Below are 25,222 nucleotides of genomic sequence, written 5' to 3' on the forward strand. Positions count from 1 at the left end.
GCGCCACGAACAACAGAGCACTATTATACAAGTGAAAATACAGCGAAAAATATATGTATATAATTGTACACCTTTCGGATCCTCCTCTGGAAACGGAAATTGTACTACGTGGCAACGTCGCCGATAAAGAATTATAGAGTACATCTAACAATTCATCAAATAGTAACATCGAAACTCTCCAGATGGCAGTTAAAATCGACAGGCATTGAAACTAGCACCACCTATTACTGTAACAATCGATGTAACTGCTTAATGGATACGTAAAGATGCTAATGGTTCCAAGTTAATCTGAGACGTGACTTATGTGAAATCTTTAATTTCCTATAGCGGCTGAAGGAGGCTGCGGAGAGTATACAGTTATATAAAATTTTCACTTTATTTTGACCTGAAGAATAGCGCTCTGTTGTCCCCGCGCGCCATTTGTAGTAAGCAAAGCTTATTTTTGGTAAAACATACAATACAGAAATTTGTGATTTATGCGTATCAGCTATAACGCACAAGTGATACCTGCTTAGTTGACTTCCGTATCGTTTACTCAGATGCTATTTTATTTGTTCTTGTAATTGAAAGATTCGTTTCAGAGACTATATTATATGTTGATTTACAATTTAAAATAAGGAATCCGAATTGTGTGTGTTTCCCCATACGCAAGTATTAAACAAGTCTGAAATGAAATTTAAAAAGGATAATAAGTCTGCACTTTACTTTTGTAGTATATAATAGGTTGAAGACAAGAGAGAAAAAGTTATGCCAAACTCATATATATGTATCAATTCGAGGCAAGAGAAAATTAAAAACGCCATTATTAAGTATCAAATACTATATTTTAAAGCCCAGTACGGTGTACAATTGCAGTTTATTTTGACGGTATACAGATCTATTTGAAACTTGAATTAAGACCACTTCCCAGCCTGGCTCAGGTCAGAAGGATTTCCGTATCTTATTCAACGAACATTTCACACCTGTTATTAATCAAGATCTTCTACAACATTGCTATTAATTAAAAACCCAAAATGTATAGAACATAAAAGGTACAAAACCACAAACCTCCAGTACATGAATATTTACAATACGTATATAAAATAAGTTCAGCTTATTCACGTGCATGGAGGGATACCAGTTAAGGAAAAGCAAAGCATCAATTCTGAAATTACACAGAAAAAAAATACAGACAGAAAGGAAGATATAAATCTACAAAAATAATTTATAACACATTACCACAATAGATGACAGGGAAATAAAATGAAGTTTCTTAAACTGAAAAAGAGGAAAGAAATAAAAAATTCAAGCACACAGCTTTGCTTTTTCAATCATTTTAGTTTTACATCATTCATACAGAATTTTATGTTCTTTCAAAACGTGAAAATATTCACTCCAAATGGGACAATTTATTTTAATGACGTTAATACTGAATTTACAGATCGAATATTTCATCAAATGTGCATTAGTTGACATCTTTGTAATTTTATATCTTAGGACTATATGAGCCGAGAACTGCTACTCTTAAAAATTGAAAAATTAGTTTTTTTGTTTATTACTCAACAAAAAGATGGCGCAACTAAGTTGTTTTCGATTACTTCTCAGAAACAGTTTCTTTGTAAATTTGTGAATAATTTTATATCTGCTTTAAAAATGGATAAATATTTATGTATAGAAAATCAATTTAATTTCTTACATACTATTATTGGGAACATTAGCATCAACTTTACAATATCTCACCTTCGAAATTTTCACTCTGTAAAGGGGAAAAAAAAAAAATATTATAGAACTCTGTTAAAATGATTTTCCTAACCTGTAATTTGCAGATACGACAATTAGGTCTGTGTTGACCAGTCGCACAAATGTAAGTGTGTATTAGCTCTCTTTTGACAACCTGAAACCTACGAAATTTTCCTTGAGTTTACATAATGAGAAATGCCAACTTTAAAAGATAGCATGATATGATGATAATAATTTCTAATTAAAAGGTGGTTGAAGATTAAATTGCGTGGTCAAATGGGGAGGTATTCTTTATAAGATAAAATCTCTTTCAGAACGTAATTCATTGGATAATTGACATAATTAACCGATAAGCTTTGTCGGCTATAGAAATATTAACTGCTATACTTTATGGTATTACTTTTAAAACAAATTAATATAGTTTTTGAGTCATCGTGGATCCTGAATTACGGAATACGAAAACAAAATCGTTTCCGTATTTAGACAATAGAGGACAGCAAAAACGAGTTGTATAATCGTAACATATTATTCCCTTAAATATATTTTTCAACGAGAAGTACTAGTCTTTTTCCATAGTTATAATAAAAATAATACAAGATGATGTGCAACAGAAAAACGAAATATATTTAAGCATTATTTACTAAATATACCAAGAACCTTTAATCTACTTCAATAATTTACTTGGCAAAATAGGAGTTAAAAACAAAGAACTTATCGATAAAAATGTTTCATGTCCGTCAAATCTGTTAATTTTTCAAATTGGTTCATATTTTTTGTGAAGTAGATGTATGAATTGCAACGTGTATGTATCTTCCATTTTTTTCTCTCTTTCACCAAAAATGCTACTTAGTTGAATTGGACATTGTTTAATTTACGCTACGTGATTACACATGATTGCATACTCATTAATTTATATATTACTCATTCAATATATGCATAGAACGAAATAGAGTGAAAAAAAAAAAAAATATGTCAACATACCGCACTTTATGTAAAGAAAGAGATATGGAATATTCATATAAGAGCTACTCAGCAAAATCTTCAGAAATTCAATTTTGAGTTTCTTTACACATGCGCATCTTCTTGCACAGACAAAAGTACACACACACATATATATACAGACCAGACCACTCGTTTACATATTACATATATATAAATATACACCTATTCGATTCATTGCTATTTATTTCCTAAACCAAAGGTTTATTTGTATATGTTTTGGTGAAAGTTCTGTTTATCTTTCCCAATAATAATCGAACTTGACATGTAGCATGTCTGGCCTTTCTCCATTACTTCAACATATTGTAAACGCAGCTTTGTGCTGCTCAAGGAATTGAATAAACTTGATATATCTCATGACAGAGATTTATCTGTAGCAAGTGGATATGTACACTGAATTCAGTTACAGAAAATGCGCAGCAGTGAATTCAACTGAAAGTTTCTAATTTCAATATTTATCAAATTCACTAGTCCCACGTCCAAAAATAGACCGTTCTGAAGATTCACCAGTTTTAAAAACACAAAATTAACTAAGACAGAATTAACGAACCAGAAACAAAATTGCTGCCAAACAATTACTCCACGCATTATACAGTAAATATAAAATTATTTCACTTTCCATATAAATCTTGTAATTTTTAAATTGGCATTATACAGTATTAGTCTGGATCTTTTATTCTTTTCGACTCCTTATCTTTAGTCACATGCAGTGTAATTCACATATTAGCTAATACTTTGACGATGCACATTACGTTCCACACTTGATACATTAGTAATTACTGAGAAGTCAAACCAATACTCTGTACTTTTAATTATTATCAGGTATCCAGTAAATGAACAGATTAAATATGGAGCATATGACAACCACTTTTAATCTACAGTAACAACCTAAATTATGTTGGCAATATGAATAGAGGTGGATATTGACACTGACAAACAATAATACATGTACGAATATAGTTCTACAATTTTTCTTCTCCCATATGTCCTTGGAAATACATACCAAAAACAAGCACAAGACTCATTTAAATTTCACGTCAAGGACTACGAGTTTACAGGTTTAGCTTTAAACGAAGTAATAATCATAGACGGAACACAAGTTTAACTTCACAAAAATAGAAACTTGTTTAAAATAAATTCCGAAGGCATCACTGTGCCTGTGTTCCCATTTTCAGGTATTACACTTTCAAATGCAGCTCCTTAGTAAACAGATTTTCAATTAGCTTACCTTCTCCAACCCAAGAGTATACTATAACAGGTAAAGAAAATAAAGAAAAATAAATTAGAGAAGCTAGGAATGACCTCCAGCATTCTACTCTCTCCATTTTTCTTTCTTTCTATCTTTTTTTTTAATTTAGGCACTTTTCTTGCTTTAGAAATGATAAGAAATATCATTTAAAATTCTCTACTTGTCTATAATTTATAGTTATACACAATGTATTACTGAAGATTGGTGTTTAATACGGAAATTAAACGAGGCGCGTAATATTTGATTATAACACTTATTTTATGTTTGCTTCACAACCAATATGTATTGCATTTTTCTTTCCCTTTTCAATAACAATCAATAGTAACATTATTTGCAAAATATTCTTAATTAGATTTCATACATATCTACTCAGTGACCGACCTTCGATAGAATTAACATTTATGTACGTTTATTGATAAAAATATGCGAGTACATATATGTGTATATGTTGACAGCTGTGACAATTATCTTATATACATGAATACAGTGCCCTTAAAATAACAAGTGTTGAAAAACTGAGCAGAGTTTTTGATAAAGCTCTTCTGCGGTCACTTATTGACAATCAAGAATGCCGTGACAATAGTTTGATAGCCATGTACTCTTCCTCTGTTTGCACCTTGTATTCAGTAAACCAAGAGAAGTAATATACATTACAAACAGATATGACGAACACTTTTAATTAGTAATTTTGCAAACAGTAATATCATTAATATCAGTTAGCTAAATTATAGCATCTTTATACTGTCTAAAGGCAGAAACTTGTTTTTAGATCAGATGTGATGATGAACAGGCTTAAAAGAAAATGTCTCAATTATATAAAAACTGGAACATGCTACAAGTGTTTGATATGGTTTGAAACACATTCTAAACTACAGATGTTCAATTACCATTCAAAAGTGCTAGCCGGAACTCATTAGCATAACATGTGTAATGAAAATGCAAGTTCTAAACTATCTTAAAAGGAAACTGAACATACATACACATGCGAAGCAATTATCTTAAACTGATTATCAGGGATTACTATGGTTGAAAAGTAATGAGAAAGCAACTTACATTAAGAAATAGTTTAATACATACCCCATAATCTAAACAAATAAACATGTGCATTTTAGAGGCACAATACAACTCTACACACGGCTTCTTACGATTTTAATGAAAACTGTCAAATATATGTAATGCAGAAACATCTGACTTTCCATTATATATGGACACATATCATCATCTAAAAGAACGCAATATGCTCTTTAATTATTCTATTTTTACAACGATTTCTAAAAATTTGGTATTTTATCATGTCCATACATGACCAAATCAAGCTGTAACGGTTCAAGTTTAACTTTAAGCAAGAGAAAACAAAAATCAATGTAACTATTACTTGCATCTCTTGGAAGCAAAAATACAAAAGAAACACAAGAAAACTTAGAATGACTTGCACATAAATGACAAGACAACGAAAGCGTACGTAATTATATATACTCACACCATACTAGAAAATAGTAATAGAAAACAAGGTGATGAAGGATATCAATCATATTAACTCTTAAATTTAAAAAGAAGAAAAAAATGAACCTAACATAATACGCTTACTTTATTTCTTGTTTTTCACTTGCTTCTTTTCTCTACAAATATAATACACAAAATATTTGTGAAACAATATAATTATTTTTAAATGTGAGTGTACGGCAAATCGTTTGATAGATTTCTACAACATAGATCATATTCAAAAAAAAAATTTTGTAAATGTACACTCTTGCAAAAACAGAGGAAGAAAACACAGCGTCTGAGAAATCTCTTTTTTTTTCTGTAAATGCAATTTTCTTAGCTCTGAAGACATAGTAAGCTGGCTAAGAATATGAAGCAGCTATTTAAAAAAATAAACAAGTAATATGTAATGACGTTCAATACCAAAAACTATTCAATTAAATTGTGTGTGCAAATACTAAACTAAGTTTACCCTTTAATTCAGCAGCTAAAGTAATCAAGCTTTTTATTTTCTGGCAAAAATGACCAAAATAACTATAAAATGAAGAGCGTAGAACAGAACTCTGCATAAGCACAATAATTTAATATATACATACTTTATGACACGAAATATATTCAAATGATATTAACGTATTCATCACTTACTTGCAATTTTGAATCTTTGTCGCAGGCCTTCAAAGTAAATCTCTTAAGATATATCAGACGATTCATTCAATTTTCTTTACTGATAGCTCTACTACTTAATAAGTATGATAAGAATATTAAAATATCTGGAAATCGATAGGTCAACTCCCGTCAGAATCAAATTTCTTAGTTATACATTTACTTGTTTCAATTTCGCTCACAGCACTACCGATGACTTTCCAAATTGACATCAAATCTATTTTACACGTAATGATACCAAAAGGATAATACTTCTTTTTAGAAGACTACTATTGAGAAACGCGTTGAAAAATATACAGTAAAATCCTAATTACCCCTTCTGCATCGAACTTAGAACAACATTTTGATAAAAACAATGGATAGTGACAACAATGTGTATGAGGCATGTACATTGTGTGTTTGCTAACGTACTTAATTATAAAACTAAAAATCTATATCTATTTGAACCAATGGAAGAACTAGCAAAACAAACTATTGATCGGCTTCTTCTGAAGGGAAAAAACATTTACTACTACTCAAATTAAAAAAAAAAAAAAAAAAAAAAAAACTATGTTTTCTACCAGTTGTACACGTAGCTCGATCTTCAAGGAATGATAATAAATATTTTATCTCTTTTAACATATACGGGACATACCAGTAACAAATTATACAATAAGCTTTCGCAGCTACAAGAACGGATGTTCAAACATCAGTTGAAATTGCCAAAGATTACATAAAATATATGAATTAAGATAAAAATTTCAATTTTATAGCATCATATTGTGTACCCTGTCTTTAGTTCTTTTCGATTTTTAAAATAAATTAAGGATGCAGATTGCTTAACATTCTCACATTCTCAACAATCATTTAATGCAATAGTAATTAACTTCAAATATTGCTCTAAACCTGATGTTTGAGTACATTATATAGTATATATTTCTAGAAAAATATTATCTTATACTGAATGAAGGAAAGCTGACTTCTTTACCTTTGCAATACCTTGACCATCATGGCATGTCCCTTAACACCACCGAACGAAAAATAAATTTTGATGGTCAGAAAGTTGATTCTTTCCAACCTTTACTAATATCTAACTAAAGTATTTCTCTACAAACAATTATTTTCATTCTGTTCCAAATATAGTTCCCTAATTTTTCGCATACTTCCTTTTAATTTAGGGAAACGAAATGCCCAACAAAATCTTGAAGCCCAATTCTTCAGTACACAATAATTTACTTGTTGCACTAAGACCAGTTCGTTCTCACGAATTCAACCAGGGATGATTCAAACATTCTGCTGCTGTTACACGCTCATTAGGGTCAAATGCTAACATAGGAAGAAGGAAGTCTGCAAAGTCTTGTGCCTCTTTACGGTCCCATTCGTATTTCTCCGTTAAGACCTCAAAGAGTCCCCAGGGCTTCAGCCTTGTAATGTGTCTCAGTTCACCTGCAGAGAACCATGGCGAATAAATAAATAAAATATACATTTAACTTTTAAAATTCACATAATATATTTCATGATATTACAACTATAATTGACAGTGATTTTGATAAGAACAAAAAAACTTTTAATTTTTCATTAACAAAGAATATATATATATATATATATATATATATATATATATATATATATATAATCAATTTTTAGGGAATTTACTTTTTGTGGATGGTGGAAAATTGATTATGTAAACAGAACCCTTTTCCCGTAGTATCGATGGAAAAAACATGTGGTTTAACGTTTTCTACAGTTATTAGTGGCATGCTTAATAATAATAATTATACCATTTAATGTTTATAATTCTTTTTTCCAAAACCGAAGCCTAAAAGTGAAGATGTGTGAGATTCTACAGCTACATAAAAATTAGTTTTTTTTTTTCTTTCTTTCTTCAGTTTTAATTTTGGTGGTTCAAAAATGTCCCACACCTGGATTAATAATCAAGAATAAGTACAACAGCAGGAGTGGAATTACTGATGAAGAGCCTTGAAATAATCTAATACAATATTCTTTTGGGACACAAAATTAGTACTTAATTTTAATTTGTAATTGAGCCTATTACCCATTTTTCATATACTGAATTTATTTTACCTGTACTTATAAAATCCACACGTTCGATTTTCTGTACGGATTCCTTGAAAAATATTCAATAAGAGAGAGTGACTAAGTTCTGCATTCAAGATAGAATTTCAATCAAAAGAAGGAAAGAAAGAAAAGATTAAAAAATCGAGAAGGTACGGAAGTTCTTAACACGTCGTACTAGAATTAATCGCAACAGCAAAATACAACTCATAATTACAATAGTTAACAAATACCTTGGCCCAAACGATAAAATTAGCTACTTAATACTCAATTATGCAAACTAAATCCGAACCTGTGATCTGGATATCTTCACCCCACAGTTTGTTGTTATACAGTGTATCCGAAAAGTGACTCAATACTGATCTCAACAGACATTTACTTCTGAGACTGTGCAATCAATGAGAGCCTGCTAACACCATTCAGTTCCTTCTTGTGTGTACTTATTTCGGTAATTATATTAGATGACAATAAATTCAATGAAAAAATAAATAAGTATAAACGCCCCAGCACATACATATCTTTGCTACAAAAATCTTAATCTCTCAAAAACAGCTTTATCAACATTCTCCACAACACATGTACCTATTACTTTCTGTATGGGTATCGAAAATAACAAATGTACCACGTAATGCTCACAGAAGACAACACAAAAGTCAAGAATTGACGAATAACAAGATTCCCGGCGGAAGCCGATGTCGTTTGTATCCCACGTTAAGATCTAGGTCGTCTCATAAAGAATCGCTGCTGAAAGGGACGCTAAACTACCTTATCATTATGATTATATATATAATCATAATGAGCATGCTATGCTTTGTACAATGACGCAGATCTCAATTAGCTATGGAAAAAATGGTTAAGGGCTATCGGGTTTGTGCCGATATTTCTCACTGACTGCGTACATGAAAGTTTAAACGTAAAATATTTTTATTTTTGTGAAGTCAGGTTTGCTCAACTTTCGGATACCTTGTAACGCATTCAAAGCATGGTTCCCATACCATACCAGCTTCTATGTGCTACTCTTTTATTATTATTACTATTATTATACACTATCAAAATTGTTGAGGAATTTAAAAATGTGTTTTATGAAGCTTTTAACTTAGTCTTAGGTCAAAATGTATTACCTCAAAATATTGTCAGTATTTATACCCTAATTGGAATTCCAACCGTTATTGAATTAGATGTAATCGAGGTCATTAAAATAATTAAACCAAATACCACTTCAGGTCCAGATCACGTTCCATATTATGTAATAAAAGTGCAACTCCTTTAACATGGAAGCAAGTTTATTTTGTACCGACACAGAAATCAGGTGATGGAAAAATGCAAGCAACTATAACTTTTGTTAACGAATTCTCGAAGATATTTGAAGTAATTACACATAAACACATACATTTCAATGTAAGAAATTATTTTAAATGAGTCCCAATATGATTTTTATACGGACAAGTCAATTGTAACCAATCCACACTGGTTGATTCATTTATATTGAGCCTAAGTCCATGTTCAGCTGTACTGCGCATGGGCAACCCACTGCCGTGAGACTGCTACGAGGCAAGCAGCAAATCTCGTTAATCACGCGGTAGAGCAATGTGATCGATCGTAATCTGATGCCGCCGGAACTGAACAGATTCTGGAAAGGGTTCATTGTGGCTCTTTCCGAAAGTAAGTTCACGGTGTCGCAACTCTCAGAAATGTGACAAGTGCATTGTTTTCGTGTAGATCGTGCTACTGTGACTTGTATTATACAAAAATATGCGAAATATTCCCACTTGGGCCCACCACATCAACACCAGCAGCTAGAAACTGGCCTCCTGCGAAGAGGACTTTGCCACTATTGTGTGTGGTTCGGCTATGGCAGCTTCCGAAAATCAACCAAACAACGTGCGATCGCCAGGAAATGCCACATATCGCAGGCGACAATCAACCGCACCATTCATAGGGATTTACATTTCACAGTCGTTCGTGTAACTGATCCATGGTTCTATGACTCACAGCATTTTACCCGAATATATGTCTTTAATTTCACCTCATTACCACAGATTTCCTCGTTCCAAGTCTGAAGGCTATTAGAGGCGACTATGAGGAGCAAGTTGTAGCTAGTTATTGTACAAATAGGGAAGCGTCAACAAGTCATGCGATATTCTTCTATTATTTGTACTGTGAAGAAGGGTGTTCCTGACACCAAGTACAGACTGAATTCAAACATTCAAATATTATTACACATTACTTGCTACATTGCAGAAACAAGACTATATGAGACCCTACAGCTTAATGGGAATCCGAACCACACAAGCTCCTACTGGGAACTGAACCCGGGTTTCCTGTGCCAAAGACGTACGCTAACCATATAGCAGAGCTCTTTACACGTGACTTTACAAATTGTGACAGCAATAATAAATAATAATTGTCTGTATGTATCAGTAGAGTACGTACTTTGTGTATAATTTTTTGTTTGTCTGCCAAACCAGGAATGCTGAAAAAAGTAAAAACCGATTAAATAATTAACGTGGAGAATACAACCAGATTCAGCTACTGAAGAAACAAGACTAGAAATTTAATTTCTGCCCGTTGCCATTTATAGTGCTTTTACATGCACTTCATCTTCGACTTTTAAGGAACTCTTCTGATAATTGCGTTTATTAACCGGAAACAGAACAATTAAGCATTTTTAAACAGAATTTAAACTTACAGAATGTAAACAAGCAGGACTTATCTTTGATTTGACAAGATTTGTCGAACTTAAACTACGAACAGCGCTTATCAAATCAATGTACATTAACTGATTAATGTTTGTGAATCTTCAAACAGAAAAGAACCTATCATTTGAACTCAATATCATATATAACCTACCTCATTGTATGCTTTCACCAAAAAGTTAGTGAACCTTAGAATTTCAAATAACGAAAGTTACGAACTAGCTTTAAAAATGTCCAGGATCAACAATATCAGCATAAATGCTTCAATACATACTATAATTTCCAGCGAAGCATTGTAATCAAGAAGGCTGTCAGAATGCAGGCAGGCGAGTGACACATCAGAATGCATCACGGCTGTCAGAAGCCAGTTTTTATTATTACTACCTGAGCAGTGATACGAGAACAGTCAATGTTCTAACTCGTCATCACGAGTTTCTAATCTCCAATTTCGAATATTTTACTATATACATATATCTGCGATCTTGATGAATGTTCCCCGCTATGTCGAATACAATTCTTTCTCAGATCACTTTTGTACTTGGTAAATCATTCATCGTTTTCAATGCTGATTTGTACTTTACAATTAACCTGTGCTTTACCAAAGGCTAAAATGTACCAGTTTCCACCAAAATAAATAACTTGGGTACCCCACATGTGGTTTTCAGGAAAGAAATGTAACTTTCTGTCAAAATGTGTGTCTCTCCTGGTTTTGTCTTTAATTAACAACAAATATGATACGAGAATCATGTCATAAATAATGCACACTTTTTTTTTGGTCAAATACACGTTTCTTGTTTGGAGAAGACCTCTTTACAGGCCTCCAATATAATATCCCTGCTTGGCACTGACGAAATCGCAACGTCCGGGTATCTTCTGTATTCCACCATGAACGCCATGTTTGTGAAGCTGTCGAATGGTTCGGGTAACGGTTGCAGAAAGCTCTTTCAGTCATAGAAACCGATGTCCACGCACACGTTGTTTGAACTTTGAGAACAGGTTGTGGTCTGGTAGACTCATGCCCGGACTGTAAGGAGCATGAAGTGACATTTCCCTGCCGTTTTTGCGAAGCTTTTGACGCACAATATTAGCGGTGTGCGGGCGAGCGTTGTCGTGGAGAATCAATGGACTCGCCCTGAACAACTCCGGTCGGGTTCTGTGCATTTTTCTGCACAGTTTCAGCAAGGATTCACAATAATACGCTGTTATGATACTTCTTCCACATGGAACTCTGTCCGTTATAATAGTGCCTTGGTGATTATACGCAAAAATAATCATTTGTTCAACCTTTGAGATCGGAGACACTTTTTTAGTCTTGAAGATGCAGCTCTCTACTCGTTGGGTTGTGATTTCAACTCCGGCTCAAAGTCTCTGATGCATGTTTTATCAACAGCAATAATGCGACGCAGAAAGTCCTCACCTTCAACGTTGAATCTTTGTTTCACCACCGTTGCATTGTCCAGACGTGTCTGCTTCTGTTCTGCAATCAAGAAGTGGGAAACCCATCTGGAAGAAATTTTTCCCTTCTGTAAATCACTTGTCAGACTTCGGTATACTGACGCAGTGGAAATCCTGTGATGTCAGGAAGTTCCTCACATGTCACACAACGATCTTGTTCAAATGCATCTGTCACAAGTTGCACACTTCTTTCATCGGTTGATGATATCGGCCTTCCCAATCTTCCCTCATCCTTTATGCTCACACGACCACTACGGAAACGAGTAGGCTAACGAGAAACTGTACTACTGTCCACTGTTGTCTCACCACAAACTTCACGTAAGGTACTGTGAACTTCTGTGGGGCTTTTGCCACGTAAAGTTTTAATCTTCATGTACGACCTCTGATCTTCAATAGACATGTTACCCGAGACACCTGCCGCCTCCATTTCCAACAATTGCCACAGCCACTGTATTCACTAGAGAGCGCACAAGCATATGTCTTGCTGCCTCAACTCCTCAGCTTCACCTGACGAAATGTTTACCTCGACTTCATCATGCACTCCGCAGTGTTACCAGCGTGTGCATTATTTATGAACTGGTTCTCGTATAATAAAATTATTATAGCAGTGGACAATGTTTGAAGTGGGCAACGGTCACTTTTATTGAAATGGAAACTTCACATAGTTTTAAGTAACTTAACGTTAGCCATCCTAACACTATTGTTTCAATACTTTTTCTTAGTTTTTATACTGATTTTTATTGTTTTCGAAACATACAAACGTTACAGTACATTTATCAATTCCGTAATACACCAACACGGGTAATTGAGTTAGCCCATAACGTATTTCTCAATCTAAACTAAACAATAATTAGTATATTACTAAGTATACTTAGGTGTTCGACTTTTATTACAATAAAATTATAGAAGCAGACCTACTTTTCTCCTAAAATATTTTCATTACATTTTTTATGAACAATAAACGTTGAGGTAAATCTTATGCCGAATATTACTCTACTTATGGCTCTAACAGTTCGATTTTAAAACACACACATATTTTCCATAAGTAGAAGCTTTGCTTTGTATATACTTAAACACAAACAAACTATTTGCTGAGCAAAACAATATATTCACATAAAAAAAAAACTACATACGCGTTACAGTTTCGCCAACTAACATTTTGGCTTCATCAGACACTATCCGAGAGAAACTGTAACACGTATGTAGTTTTTTTATGTGAATATATTGTTTTGCTCAGCAAATTGTTTGTTTGTGTTTAAACACACATATTTATCGTTATGTTACAGAATACATTATTGAACAGCTAATATTCTGCAGGAAGTTTTACACTCAAATTCAGAAAGACGTAATAGATTCCTAGTTACTGTGTAAGACTAACTAGCCCGACGAAGTTGGAGCTAGTAGGTGTGGTATTTATTCGACGATAAAAAAAGGGAGAACAAATACTATCGCTATGACATCTGTATAGTCGCTCATACATCCTTCAAATTTGTAGCTATTGTACAAATTTGAAGGAACTGTAAAACGAACTTTTATGTGGGACTACTCAGAATGGTCTTCCGAGGAATTCTGGTTAACTTGGACACGACGACACAGTATATTTTCCTTCTGGAATATTTAATCGCTATGAAGATAAATGTACTTCAAGAAGAACTGAAACTAATCATCAAGCACTGCAACACTCTTAGGTCACCAGTCAATACGTGTTTGGAAAGGATAGTGAGTCCATTTCATGCTATGTGAATAAACTCCACACCAATACAGAACCATCACCATCCTTCAGGATGTATTACCGATAACTAGTATGAGCATCCACTGGATGTCTGCATCACATCTGCAGTTAAATGTTACCACAAATGACACACGCTCCCAGTTCTAGAGGATTCAATCACCGTGATAAGGAAACTAAGTGAAGTGCTGCGTCCAACATCGTGGCATTAACATGAGGCACTCTGATAGTTCTCCTGTTAAACCCATTTAAGGAGGCTAAAGCCGCTGCACGCTCTTGCCGTGAACAAGACAACAGTATCAGACGCCATTGGTCACGATTAACTTCCTTTAGTTATATTTGTTCACAATGAGTAGTGATACCTTCCATAACATCCAATGGTAAATAGAAGAATGTTAAATGTTCGCAAAGCTACGAAAATTGAATGCTTCAACAGTCTGGAACCCACTTTTACGCACCCATTAGAAAACGGTAATTCATTGATATTTTCGAACTTATTAGACACGGTAATTTTGTCTAATTGCCATACTCACAGTGGCGGCATTACTGCTGTATCGCCGGACCATACGAAAATCAAAAATTATATGCGCTACAGGAGAAAAATGCACAAGTTCTTATGCCATACGTTTACACTGTATTTAGAACAATACTCACTACCAAGCAAGCCAGGGTCACAACCTAGTATTTCAAGGACAGGAACTATTCTCCCCAAAAATGCTATGTTTTGACCCTGGCTCACTTGGTAGTGATTATTGTTCTAAATACAGTGTGGACGTACGGCATAAAAACTTGTGCTAGGTGACCACTAAAAGCACGAAAGCACCAACGCCATCTAATAGAGACAGAGCAGAAGCACAGCAGGGGGCCCCGAGAGGCAGCGAGGGGGTGGGGACCTAAGGAGCAGGCGCATCAGCGGCGGTGGGTATACGCCTAAGCGAGGATAGTGGAAAAATACTTTCTTTATATATCGTAAAATGCACGTTGCACGTATTGCACAGATTTGGCTGAGATACTAAATGCCATTCAAGAAAAGTACCAAATGTACTTTTACATTAGGTTAGATTCGAATAGGTTTGGTTAGATGTTCCTTTTCTTTTCTGTAGTTTCAATTCGTTTCCACACTTACGATAACTGTTCGCTTGTTTAGTAGATCTTGTGTTTCACACAATTTCAACAACTGACATTCCTTATTTATGTACCTATATAACTCGATAAAACTCAAACACAATGTGTCACAATTTTGTCGTTTACGCATTTCCACGTTGCCTGTCTCATAAATCATAAGTGTACCTTTCGGCCAAACAGTCCCTTCCGCCTCCATATATAATGCCGCTTACAATATCAAAAACAACAAGTATTTTTCTTAACTTCAACTATTCCCCTCACCTGCCTTTCACTCACTCTTCCTGACAAACCAAAATAAATTCTCCAACTCATATAGTAAATTTTATAAAATTGGTCCGGCGGCATTTTTTTCCGAAGTTGGTCCTCCTGCTAGTTTTTTGGTTAAAAGCGTAATAATTGGTTCCTTTGTGTACCAAAGTTTAATATTTAAATCAAATAGTATTACCGAGTGAGAGTTAGCGAGTGAAGGCAGGTAAGAGCCCCGCAGGGCACGTTGTTTTTTGTCTTTATTACAACTAAATGGAAAGGGAGACCTGTGTTTTAGAACCTTTCCACCATGTTGGATATGTTACCGTTACATAGACAAGTATAACTTTCTCCAAGTTTCTTTACAGTTATTTCCTTACCACATTTTGTACGTCTATTTTTAAGATTTATTAAACCATGACTTTTACTTACTTTTAATAGATTTTCCTGATTATTACCAGCCATGTTTACAAAACAAATGCTCATTACATTCCCATAATCCTACCATGAAGTAATCTTGCGCGTAGTATTTCCCTCTGCTCGCCAAAGAATTCCATATTTAGAATAGTTTATGTAAGAAAATAAACAACTTTCGCTCTCGTTGTACATTATCAAGCACACAAACAAGCAAATTATTCATTTCTTTCCGGTAAATTTACAAAATTTTGCTCGTAACGGATGACCAACTATGGAAGTTAACCCGGTCCGGCGATACACCAGTTAACCCAGAGTGGCTGCTGTTTAACCTGGCATATCGTAACATTTCACCGATTAAGTCATTTGTCAGGTCATCATGTGATTAAGTTTCCTTTTCCTAGTAAACCTGATTTGGAAGCAAAAATGTGAGTTTTGGAATTCTGCAACACAGGTTCAGAGAGAAAGGGCATTATGTAGAGTCGTTTTGACGTATGATTAGGGTCGTACTAAACGAAACATACGTTAGTCGAACTCTTTAGTATGGCACTAATAACACTTCAGGCGACTCTCCATAAGGCCGAAAGTGACAAAATTACCACACTCATCGTGCCACTGTTGATAATACATTGTTTGGGATATGTCGGTTCTTGGGGGGCGAAAACTAGGTAGAGAAACGGATTGTTTACAGGAAGAATGAGTTCATGTTACGGAAGGATAAATGATGTGTGAGTAATCAGTGAAGTCAATAGAACGGAAACGCAATGTGTGTAATGGAGGAGTGGGAAATGTTGCAGGGAATATTTGCAGTTAGCAGAAGAGTACAAAACAGGAAAGGTAAGTACAAATACAAGTTACAGCAAAATACCTAACCTAACCTAACCTTACATAATCTAACAAACAAACTAACCTAACAGTCTAACATATGTTCGCCATTATTTAACAATTAAGTAAAAGTATAATGAGCACATACCGAAAAATAGCTACGATTCTCTTAACTAAGCTGCACCGGCCGATTGGCGTGCATGAACAACTAACAGTCCGGGATCATTCATTCCCAGGCTACGTGGAGTATCATCTGCGTGTATAGCAAAAATTATGCAAAAAATCCACAGTGCCAAAATCAATATTGTTTTTGTAACAATAGTAGCGCAATATCTCTCTCAACGGCTCATTGTAGTCCTGTGAAAATGTCATAGCATTTCCATGTTCATCTTGAACGTCAATGAAGATTTCCTGATACTCCATTTTGGAAACAATAATCAGAGTTGCCAAGTAAGCTCTTTTAGCTACAGGTGTAGATTTTTTGTAGCACTGAAAGTGTAATTAATTTTATCAATTCTGGATATTTCGTGAAATTTGTTTTGTTACGCTGCACATTACGTACGAAAAATTTGTAGTGTATTGTGAAAACGAATGTTGGTTGAACGTGTTGGAAGCAATGAAAGATACATATAAGGCATTTCGTATTACATATATTTTTCGTTTCGTATTGACTCCTACGTATTTTCCACCGTCATCCAATTTCAGCAGCATTATTTTATGCATAAATATTACTGGGAAACAACCGGAGATATTGGTGCAAACAAGGTCAGTTAAAAGCTTGTACAATCCGCGGCAAAAAACCTGCAACATGAAGATGTAAGTTTATTGTGAAACTACGCCTAACAGCACAGGGAATGAACATAACGTCTAAGTGAAACGAATCACGCCAGGATAAACCTCGATCTCCTCCCGTGCACACTTATTTTGGAGCAAAAGACTTCGTCATTTCACAATAAACTTATATGGTCATGTTGCAGGTTTTTTGCCGCGGATTGTACCAGTCTACCGATTTATTTCACAAGTGTTCTTACTTTATTCTTTGATTCAAATCTGGCGCTGGTCAAGTTCGGATCCACAAAATTCTGCACAATTTACAGCTAACTTCAATGCTCTGCATAGAAAAACAAGTTTATAAGTAACAAGGTTAATTGTGGATCGAGAATAGTCAGCCAAATTAAAAAGAAATCACTGTCTTACTTTAAATGATCCCTTAAAACGTTCTGGACTGTTCTTACCCTGGCGTATGCCCAAATAATTGTGTACGTATTGATAAGTGCAAACGCACGTTATACCTAAAAATTGATTCTTAGGGTGGGAGTTTCATTCACTGGTGCAGATTCACCTTACGAGGACTTCTGCTTACAGGGTAAATACGAGTCCGACTTTATGGAATAAATATGATCGTGTAAAAAACGTGCTAGGTGGCCCGAGAAGCGAAAATACTATCTAACTGAGTCAGGGAGGGAGCGCAGTAGGGTGAAAATTCTTACAGAACTTCTTACAGATATAAATACGCGTCCGAAAGTATGCCATAAAAACAACCGTGCAAAGAACACAAACTAACTTGTGCTAGACGGCCAATGAAAAGCGAGGATGCTAGTAGACCTAGTTTGGTCAGGTGCGCAGCACGGGGGTATGTGAGCATGCAAAAGGGGTGTCAGCGCAAAGTATGCGCATAAACAAGTATACTACAAAAACACATGATATCGTGTAAAATTACATAGGTTAGAGGATTTCAATTGTTTCAAACATGTAATTCTATACTTGTAAACACTAAATACTGGTTTCCTACATAATGCAGAAATACTCTAGCGGTGGAAATTAGTACGTTATACAGTTGTCTTTCATATGCGCTGTTTCATTTAAACATTTATATACCCGTTGTAAGGTTCCATACTTGTAACATTACACTTCTGAACATGAAATACTGACTTCCTACATTATGAAAAATCCTCCAACGCTGGGATTTAATATCCTACACAATCTTCTTCCATATTAACTTACTCATTTCAACCGCAAAATTACTATTTTCATGACACATTATTGTACAGTACCCCGATTTCTTGCAAGTAATACAGCTGTATTTTATATTTACAAGTAGTGGGTTACTATTGTAAAAACATTACAAGTGTTTTACGACGGTTATGTGAGTGATCATGGATGATTATTGTATTGGAAGAATTGTAAAAAACTATTTTTCGCTAGCGCAGTACTTCTGCAGTGTACGAAAGCTGTATTTTATGTTTACAATGCAGCGTTACTAATGTTAAACTATTATAAGTGATATCGGGACCCGTATCATCGCAATAACCAACGTGTTTTCCTTCCATTTGCTTACGCACATACCCACCGTCGTTGACGCACCTGCTTTTTCGCACGCACTTTCATCTAATGCGATGGCCCATATGATTCGCCAATCCTGACTTGTTTAGGTAGTAATCGTAAATTTTTGTACCCACCTAATACAGGTTGGCCTATATTTATTTTGCACTGTACTTTTTATGGCATATGTGCGCATGCTTAATTTATATGCAAATTTTGGAAGAATTGTAGTTTTTCAACGATTACAAATAAAATGAAATCTTTGAGTTTTACGTCCCACGATTATGCCGGTTAGGCTAAAGGAGACGGTGATGATGAGTAATGAATGAAATGGTGGAATGAAGTGGGAGGAAACGGGAGAACCCCGTGAAAACCCACGCACACGGTGTTTGTCCACCACAAAGTTCACTTGGCGCGGCTGGGATCGTACCCGGGACCCCTAGCACCAGAGGTGAACGCTCTACCACTGAGCCACCGCGGCCCCTTCAACGATTACATCACAACTGTATTTCATCTATGCTAAGTGAGGTATTCCCATGTTGTGCAGCGCAAAACTTTGGAGGACAATAGAAGGAACTTAGTGAAAGAATTATAAATTTAGAAAAATATTTCGAGTGGTGCGTTTAAACTGAACGTGCACGTCAAATAATGTATTTTACGTGATTATCTTAGTTTTATTGTCAGCTTTCTAGATTTCGTGAAACGATATGATTGTTTAAAAATTGAGCTTTATATGACCCGTCAAGATACTTCCGTGTATGATACTAAAAGATAATTAAAAATAGGGTTTCCAATGTTGAATTTCTTTAAATATTCTATCATTTGCACACGTTCGACTAGTAATATTTATCGATCGTAACTCTTCTATAAGTGACCTCCCACAATTACAACCCATAGTTGTACAGATAAAGAACGCGGGTGCACCCATATACTGTCTACAAGTGAAAGGAATTACATAGTGACTAGCATTATACTGTTTCTTTAAACAGTTCATCTCTTATAACAATCCAATTCTAATAGCGTCTTTCCATATTAAGAAAACACGTCTTCATAAAAACGACGTCGCGGATATCACTGCAATGACTGCAAACATAATGTTTCATCGTACACGTTGTGTAATGCTCTAAGAACTCTCATTTTCTTACGGGCTCCTCACTTTTACTGGATATAATTGCACAACAGAATTGATTGGTAACACTTTCGAAAGTGCGGAAGCCCGAGTGAATTTATGCCTTGTTTTTCACTTGAATGCCATGCGCAAAAATAAGTTGCTTACATATTCTTTGTGAAACTATACAATTCACCCGTAGTCTCCAGATTTTTGGCAACACTTATAACGACCATCACATGTAACTCAATATTGAGTTATTCGGCGCACAATTACTTTAGAAGAATCAGTACCAATACATGCGAGAGATTGTGTAATTTTACATGCTATGATTTGCACTTTTTCTATTTAGGTTCGTGCCAGCGTATTTGTGCCGCGACCCACCCATTCGCACGTGGCTGAGCGAGGACAAGTGAGTATCAAAGAATGCTACGGTCCAGGGAACGCATATGTGTAACAGAAAGGGCAAACAAGCTTTCCAATAAGTTTCTGAAAATGAAGGAGTGTTGAATGGATTGTAGGAAAATTGAGCAAAGGGGATTAGAAGAAATTTGCACGAACGATAACAAGATATTACGTAAATCTGGGAAATGTACACCGATAAACTGCTGAAATTTTATGTACTGAAACTCTTCCTGGGGTACTTGGTAATCAATTTTAATACCCGAGCATATCCCTATAGCCGGGGAGAAATTTAAGTGTCAGGAATGTAAATAATAACGTAAATACTTCTTAAGGTTGTACGTTTCATGATTAACACGATTTACTGTGTTTTGTCTAGAAAGGTAGAAAAAATAAAGTAGAAAATAGAATGATACAGGAAGAAAATATACAAATATTCATTGGTATATAAAATTGTACATCATTAGTCACCTAACTATACAAGTTGTGAGCAAGGAACTGATTTACCCTTTCTTTGAAGAACTCCTGCTTTCTTGAAGCTTCCAAATCGAGGGATGTTTGTACCCAACTATGTGGGAAAACTTATCATCTCATGCTTTGTAATAATTATTCGTTTCTGAGTTCACATTTAATGCAGCGTCTTTTATATTCCAAAATTCTAGGATAAATATGAGATTATTTCTCTGTACTGTAAAACCTTCTGCATGTACCGCCCCAAATTTATTTTTTAAAACGTCCTGAAACTTAAGTAGAGTCACAATGATTAACAAGGTATGTTACTACTTTTGGCTTAACTTTTCGTTCGTAACTTCATTTAATGGAAAAAACGCTGAGTCCTCTAATTTGCAGCAGAATAATTCAAATTGTTCTGTATGTTTCTGCAAGTCCTAAACTCTGAATTTTTCTCCAGAAATTTAAATGAAGAAAGTATTCCTGTATCAGCCTGTCCTCTCAGAGAATATTTCTAACAACATTAATAACTGCTCCTAGAAGTATCAAATCATTCTTATGGTAGCAGGAAGAAGTTATTTCGATCGCATTTATCCATCAGGACCTGCGGAAGCAAACAAATATAGAAATCGGGTAACAAATCAACATGCACGGCAGTGCATGGTAGACAAGTTCTGCGGAAAAAAAAAAAATGAAAACTGGCCTGCACTGCCGTAAGCACATTAAAAACGAACAAGGGTTTTGGGTAAAATCGCCGATTTCGAGGCTCTGTAAAAACGATTCTATTAAAGGTAGAAACATGAAGTTTAGAATTTAAGGAAATATCCGAGAGATGTACTCATATGCCAAATCTCACATTCCTAACTTCAACCATATTCGAGTACTGGACCTCTAAAATATACAGTTTTCAGGCTCACTGGCTCACTCATCAAATTGATTAGGTGCTTCCCAACGAGATAGAGACATTAAACTTTGCATAAAGGTACTCTATAATGACTTGAGTATGGAAACAGTCCCAAATCTGAGAAATGTGCTATGGGCAAAAAGCTGTCCTTAACCAGGAAAAAAATTATCTCACTCACTCACTCATCACATTCATTAGGTACTTCCCAATGAGACCTTGCATAAAGGTACCTATAATGACTTGAGTATGGAAAAAGTACGAAATCTGAGGAATGTCCTATGGGAAATTTTTATGGGCTTAAAACTGTCCTTAGCCAAGCAAGAAATTGTTTCACTCACTCCCTAATCAAATTGATTAGATACTTCCCAATGAGGCAGAGACGTGAAACTCTGCACAAAGGTACCCTATAATGACTTGAGTACAGAAAAAGTCCGAAATGTGAGGAATGTGCTATGGGAAATTTTTCTTGGGCGAAAAACTTTCCTTAGCAAAGCAGATAACGGTTTATTCACTCATTCATCGCATTGATTTGCTAGTTCCCAATGAGATAGTGACATGAAGTTCTGCATAAAGGTACCTTATAATGCCTTGAGTGTGAAAAAGGTCCGAGGCACCCTATAATGACTCGAGTACAGAAAAAGTCCAAAATGTGAGGAATGTGCTATGGGAATTTTTTCATGGATGAAAACTGTCCTTAGCAAAGTAGAAATCGGTTCATTCATTCACTCGTCACATTGATTTGCTAGTTTCCAATGAGACAGAGACGTGAAACTCTGCGTAAAAGTACCTTATAATGACTTGAGTGTGAAAAAAGTCCGAAATGTGAGGAATGTGCTATGGGATTTTTTTATGGGTGAAAAACTGTTTTTAGCCAAGCAGAAATCGGTTCATTCACTCACTCGTCACATTGATTAAGTACTTGTTTACGAAACATTGACGTAAATGTATGTATATTGGTACCTTATAATGACTTGAGAATGAAATTTGAGGAATTTGCTATGGAAAATTTTTCATTGGCAAAAAAACTGAATCGTTCCCGATTTCTGATTGTAAGGACAGTTATTCAACACATCATGTGCATAATGATAATGTTGTCAATCGTCCGAGTGGTCGAGTGGGTCCCGGGTTCGATTCCCCGTGGAAGAGCCTTTGAAATCTTAACTCTCCTCGATGTTTCTGTGTCCCTATCGTTCTAAGTTAATAGAAAAACGAGCTAAGGTCACTGAGAAAAATCCGTAATCCGACAGCGGTATATTGTACAAACATAGGGGATCCTTATGTTTACTACAGAAATCAATACTTAATATACGTTATCCATATGCTACACACGTACTGCCCTCTTTCCCGCTTAGATGTTACACACAATGTCGTTGCTGGATGTCTGACATCTAACAGTCTTCTGTACATTACGTACGTAAGCTATAAGTTACATACGGACATCTGTATGTGAGATCCTGACCGCCTACATACAGTTTTTTCGTTCGTGAGGAAAGTACATTTATTCGGAACACTTATACGGAAAGTATGTTTAAAATATACTTTTTCAGTTATACGTTTAGTGTACGCTAAGTCCAAAAACTACAGGATTTCCACATGTAACCTACGTTTTTAGTACGCTACGTACATTTTTTCTCAGTGTACAAGTAAAATAAGTGAAAGCTAGTAATAAGTAGTTAAGGAAGTTAATGAGGCACGTTCTGTGAATCAGTTAACTTTTAAAAACGTGGGCTAAGACACGTATATACTGCCGTAAATTTCATGGTTGGAAACCCAGACAAGGAAAGCCAATATTTTTTTCTTTTTTCGATGAAGATTTTTCCTTTATTGCAGTCATTGGTATTAAATAGATATTGAAATTAATTTGATAAGAGAATGTAGAGGTGAGGATATTAAGAATTAATGAAGTTTTCGAAGGAATGAGAAATCCAATTGTTCGAATTTATGTGAGACTGGCAACAAAATGTAACCGATTTCGTAAATATTTTGGTACCACGAGTTATATTATAGTTACCACAGTCGTTATGTAAAAATGTTTTTGATGCTTCGTGTCTCTATCTGTGAACAGTGTGCGAATCTCTTACGTATCAGCCTTCTCATCAACAGTGAATTCCGTGCCTTTGCTCTTCATATTTCCTGAATTTGCCCACCTGGGGGTTCGCCCCCATACCCCCGTCTTTGCTCGGCTACTTCCTCACACCTCTTAAGCTCACAATTCTACCAAATTTCAAGTTTCTTTTACTATTTCAACTATCTAAAAGATAAGATTTTGTATCCCAGGAAAACGCCTATTTAAATAACATGGGGATTTCTTAATCTCCCTTTAGAATCCTTGAAAATTAAAAATATTCACTTTTAGCAATTTTCCTCTAGGTTAGTCCCGGGAAGCTACAATCGTGCCAAATTTCATCATTCTAATCCTGCCGGAAGTGCCTAAACATTTTGGGGTGTAAAAGGTGTCCCATATAAATAACATGGGAAAGATTTTTCAGTTCCCCATAAAACCACTCTAAAGTTGGAATTGTTTGTTTTTACTGATTTACTTAGGTAATACTAATAAAAACTACAAGCATACCGAATTTAAAGTTTTTATTCCAAGTTCCTAAAACATGAGATTATAGGTCCAAGAAAAGACCCATTTAAATAACATGGGAAAATTCTTCATCCCCCTTCACCATTTCAACTTTCCACATCAACTGGAAGCATCCCTTTAATTTATGTCAGTTCATGTAGTTTTATATACAGTTAGGATATGAACTCCATAATTTCGCAATGTGGAAAGGTAGAGAACAACTAAGTATAATGAAACACCAACCATGTCTAGTGTTGTAACAGCGAAGATTCAGCATCAAGGGTTTTGGGCCCTGTTGATGCTCTTCGTATTTAGGTAATGAAAAATGAAATGTTAGCGATCGTGATTTTGTAGTTCGGGTAAATGAATTAGAATCTCGTTTGGACACAACTCTCTGACAGATATTTAATAGAATAAATCCTCCCCGCTGTTCTAGTAGCTAACATGTGCGCCTTTCTTGTACAGGGTCTTGGGTTCGATTCCCGGTGGGAGAGCCCTTGGCAACTAATGTTGCATGTGACACATTATGACTCCTTTAAAAATGTACAATTTTAAATTTAAATCCAGCAATATGCCACAATTGAGAATCCCAATATACGATATTGACATGGTGAACTACAAAAAGAAGTGAAATATGAACAAAAACACCAGAGGTACAAAAAGTGCAGCCAAGTTCGTCAGCCTCAAAAAGTGTTGAGATGAGGATGGATGAGTTAAGTTCCTTGGCCACTGCATCTGAAACGAACACTGGAACTTGACGCGAGGTGTCAAGGAAAATTATGTTAACGAACTTTAGGGATAGTGGTGGTG

General features: G+C 35.1%; 2 protein-coding genes across 6 annotated transcripts in view; one reads left to right on the top strand and one right to left on the bottom strand.

Annotated features, from left to right (window-relative positions):
• Nucleotides 1–802: 802 nt before the first annotated feature.
• The window catches only part of LOC145688344 (SRSF protein kinase 3-like), a 354,260-nt gene continuing 329,840 nt past the window's right edge, over nucleotides 803–25,222 (bottom strand). For all 5 annotated transcript variants that reach the window (XM_081762483.1, XM_081762484.1, XM_081762481.1 and 2 more), the window contains one exon: nucleotides 803–7,537. In XM_081762483.1, the coding sequence (XP_081618609.1) occupies nucleotides 7,353–7,537 (185 nt within the window). In that variant the 3' untranslated portion in view covers nucleotides 803–7,352. The remainder of the gene's footprint in view (nucleotides 7,538–25,222) is intronic.
• LOC145688345 (uncharacterized) overlaps nucleotides 15,855–25,222 on the top strand; it is a 125,373-nt gene continuing 116,005 nt past the window's right edge. The window contains exon 1 of the transcript XR_014131880.1: nucleotides 15,855–16,669. The gene's annotated coding sequence lies outside the window, so the exon portion shown is untranslated. The remainder of the gene's footprint in view (nucleotides 16,670–25,222) is intronic.

The sequence above is a fragment of the Thermobia domestica genome, chromosome 6 (assembly GCF_964235325.1).
Source record: "Thermobia domestica chromosome 6, izTheDome1.hap1.1, whole genome shotgun sequence".
NCBI lineage: Eukaryota > Metazoa > Arthropoda > Insecta > Zygentoma > Lepismatidae > Thermobia > Thermobia domestica.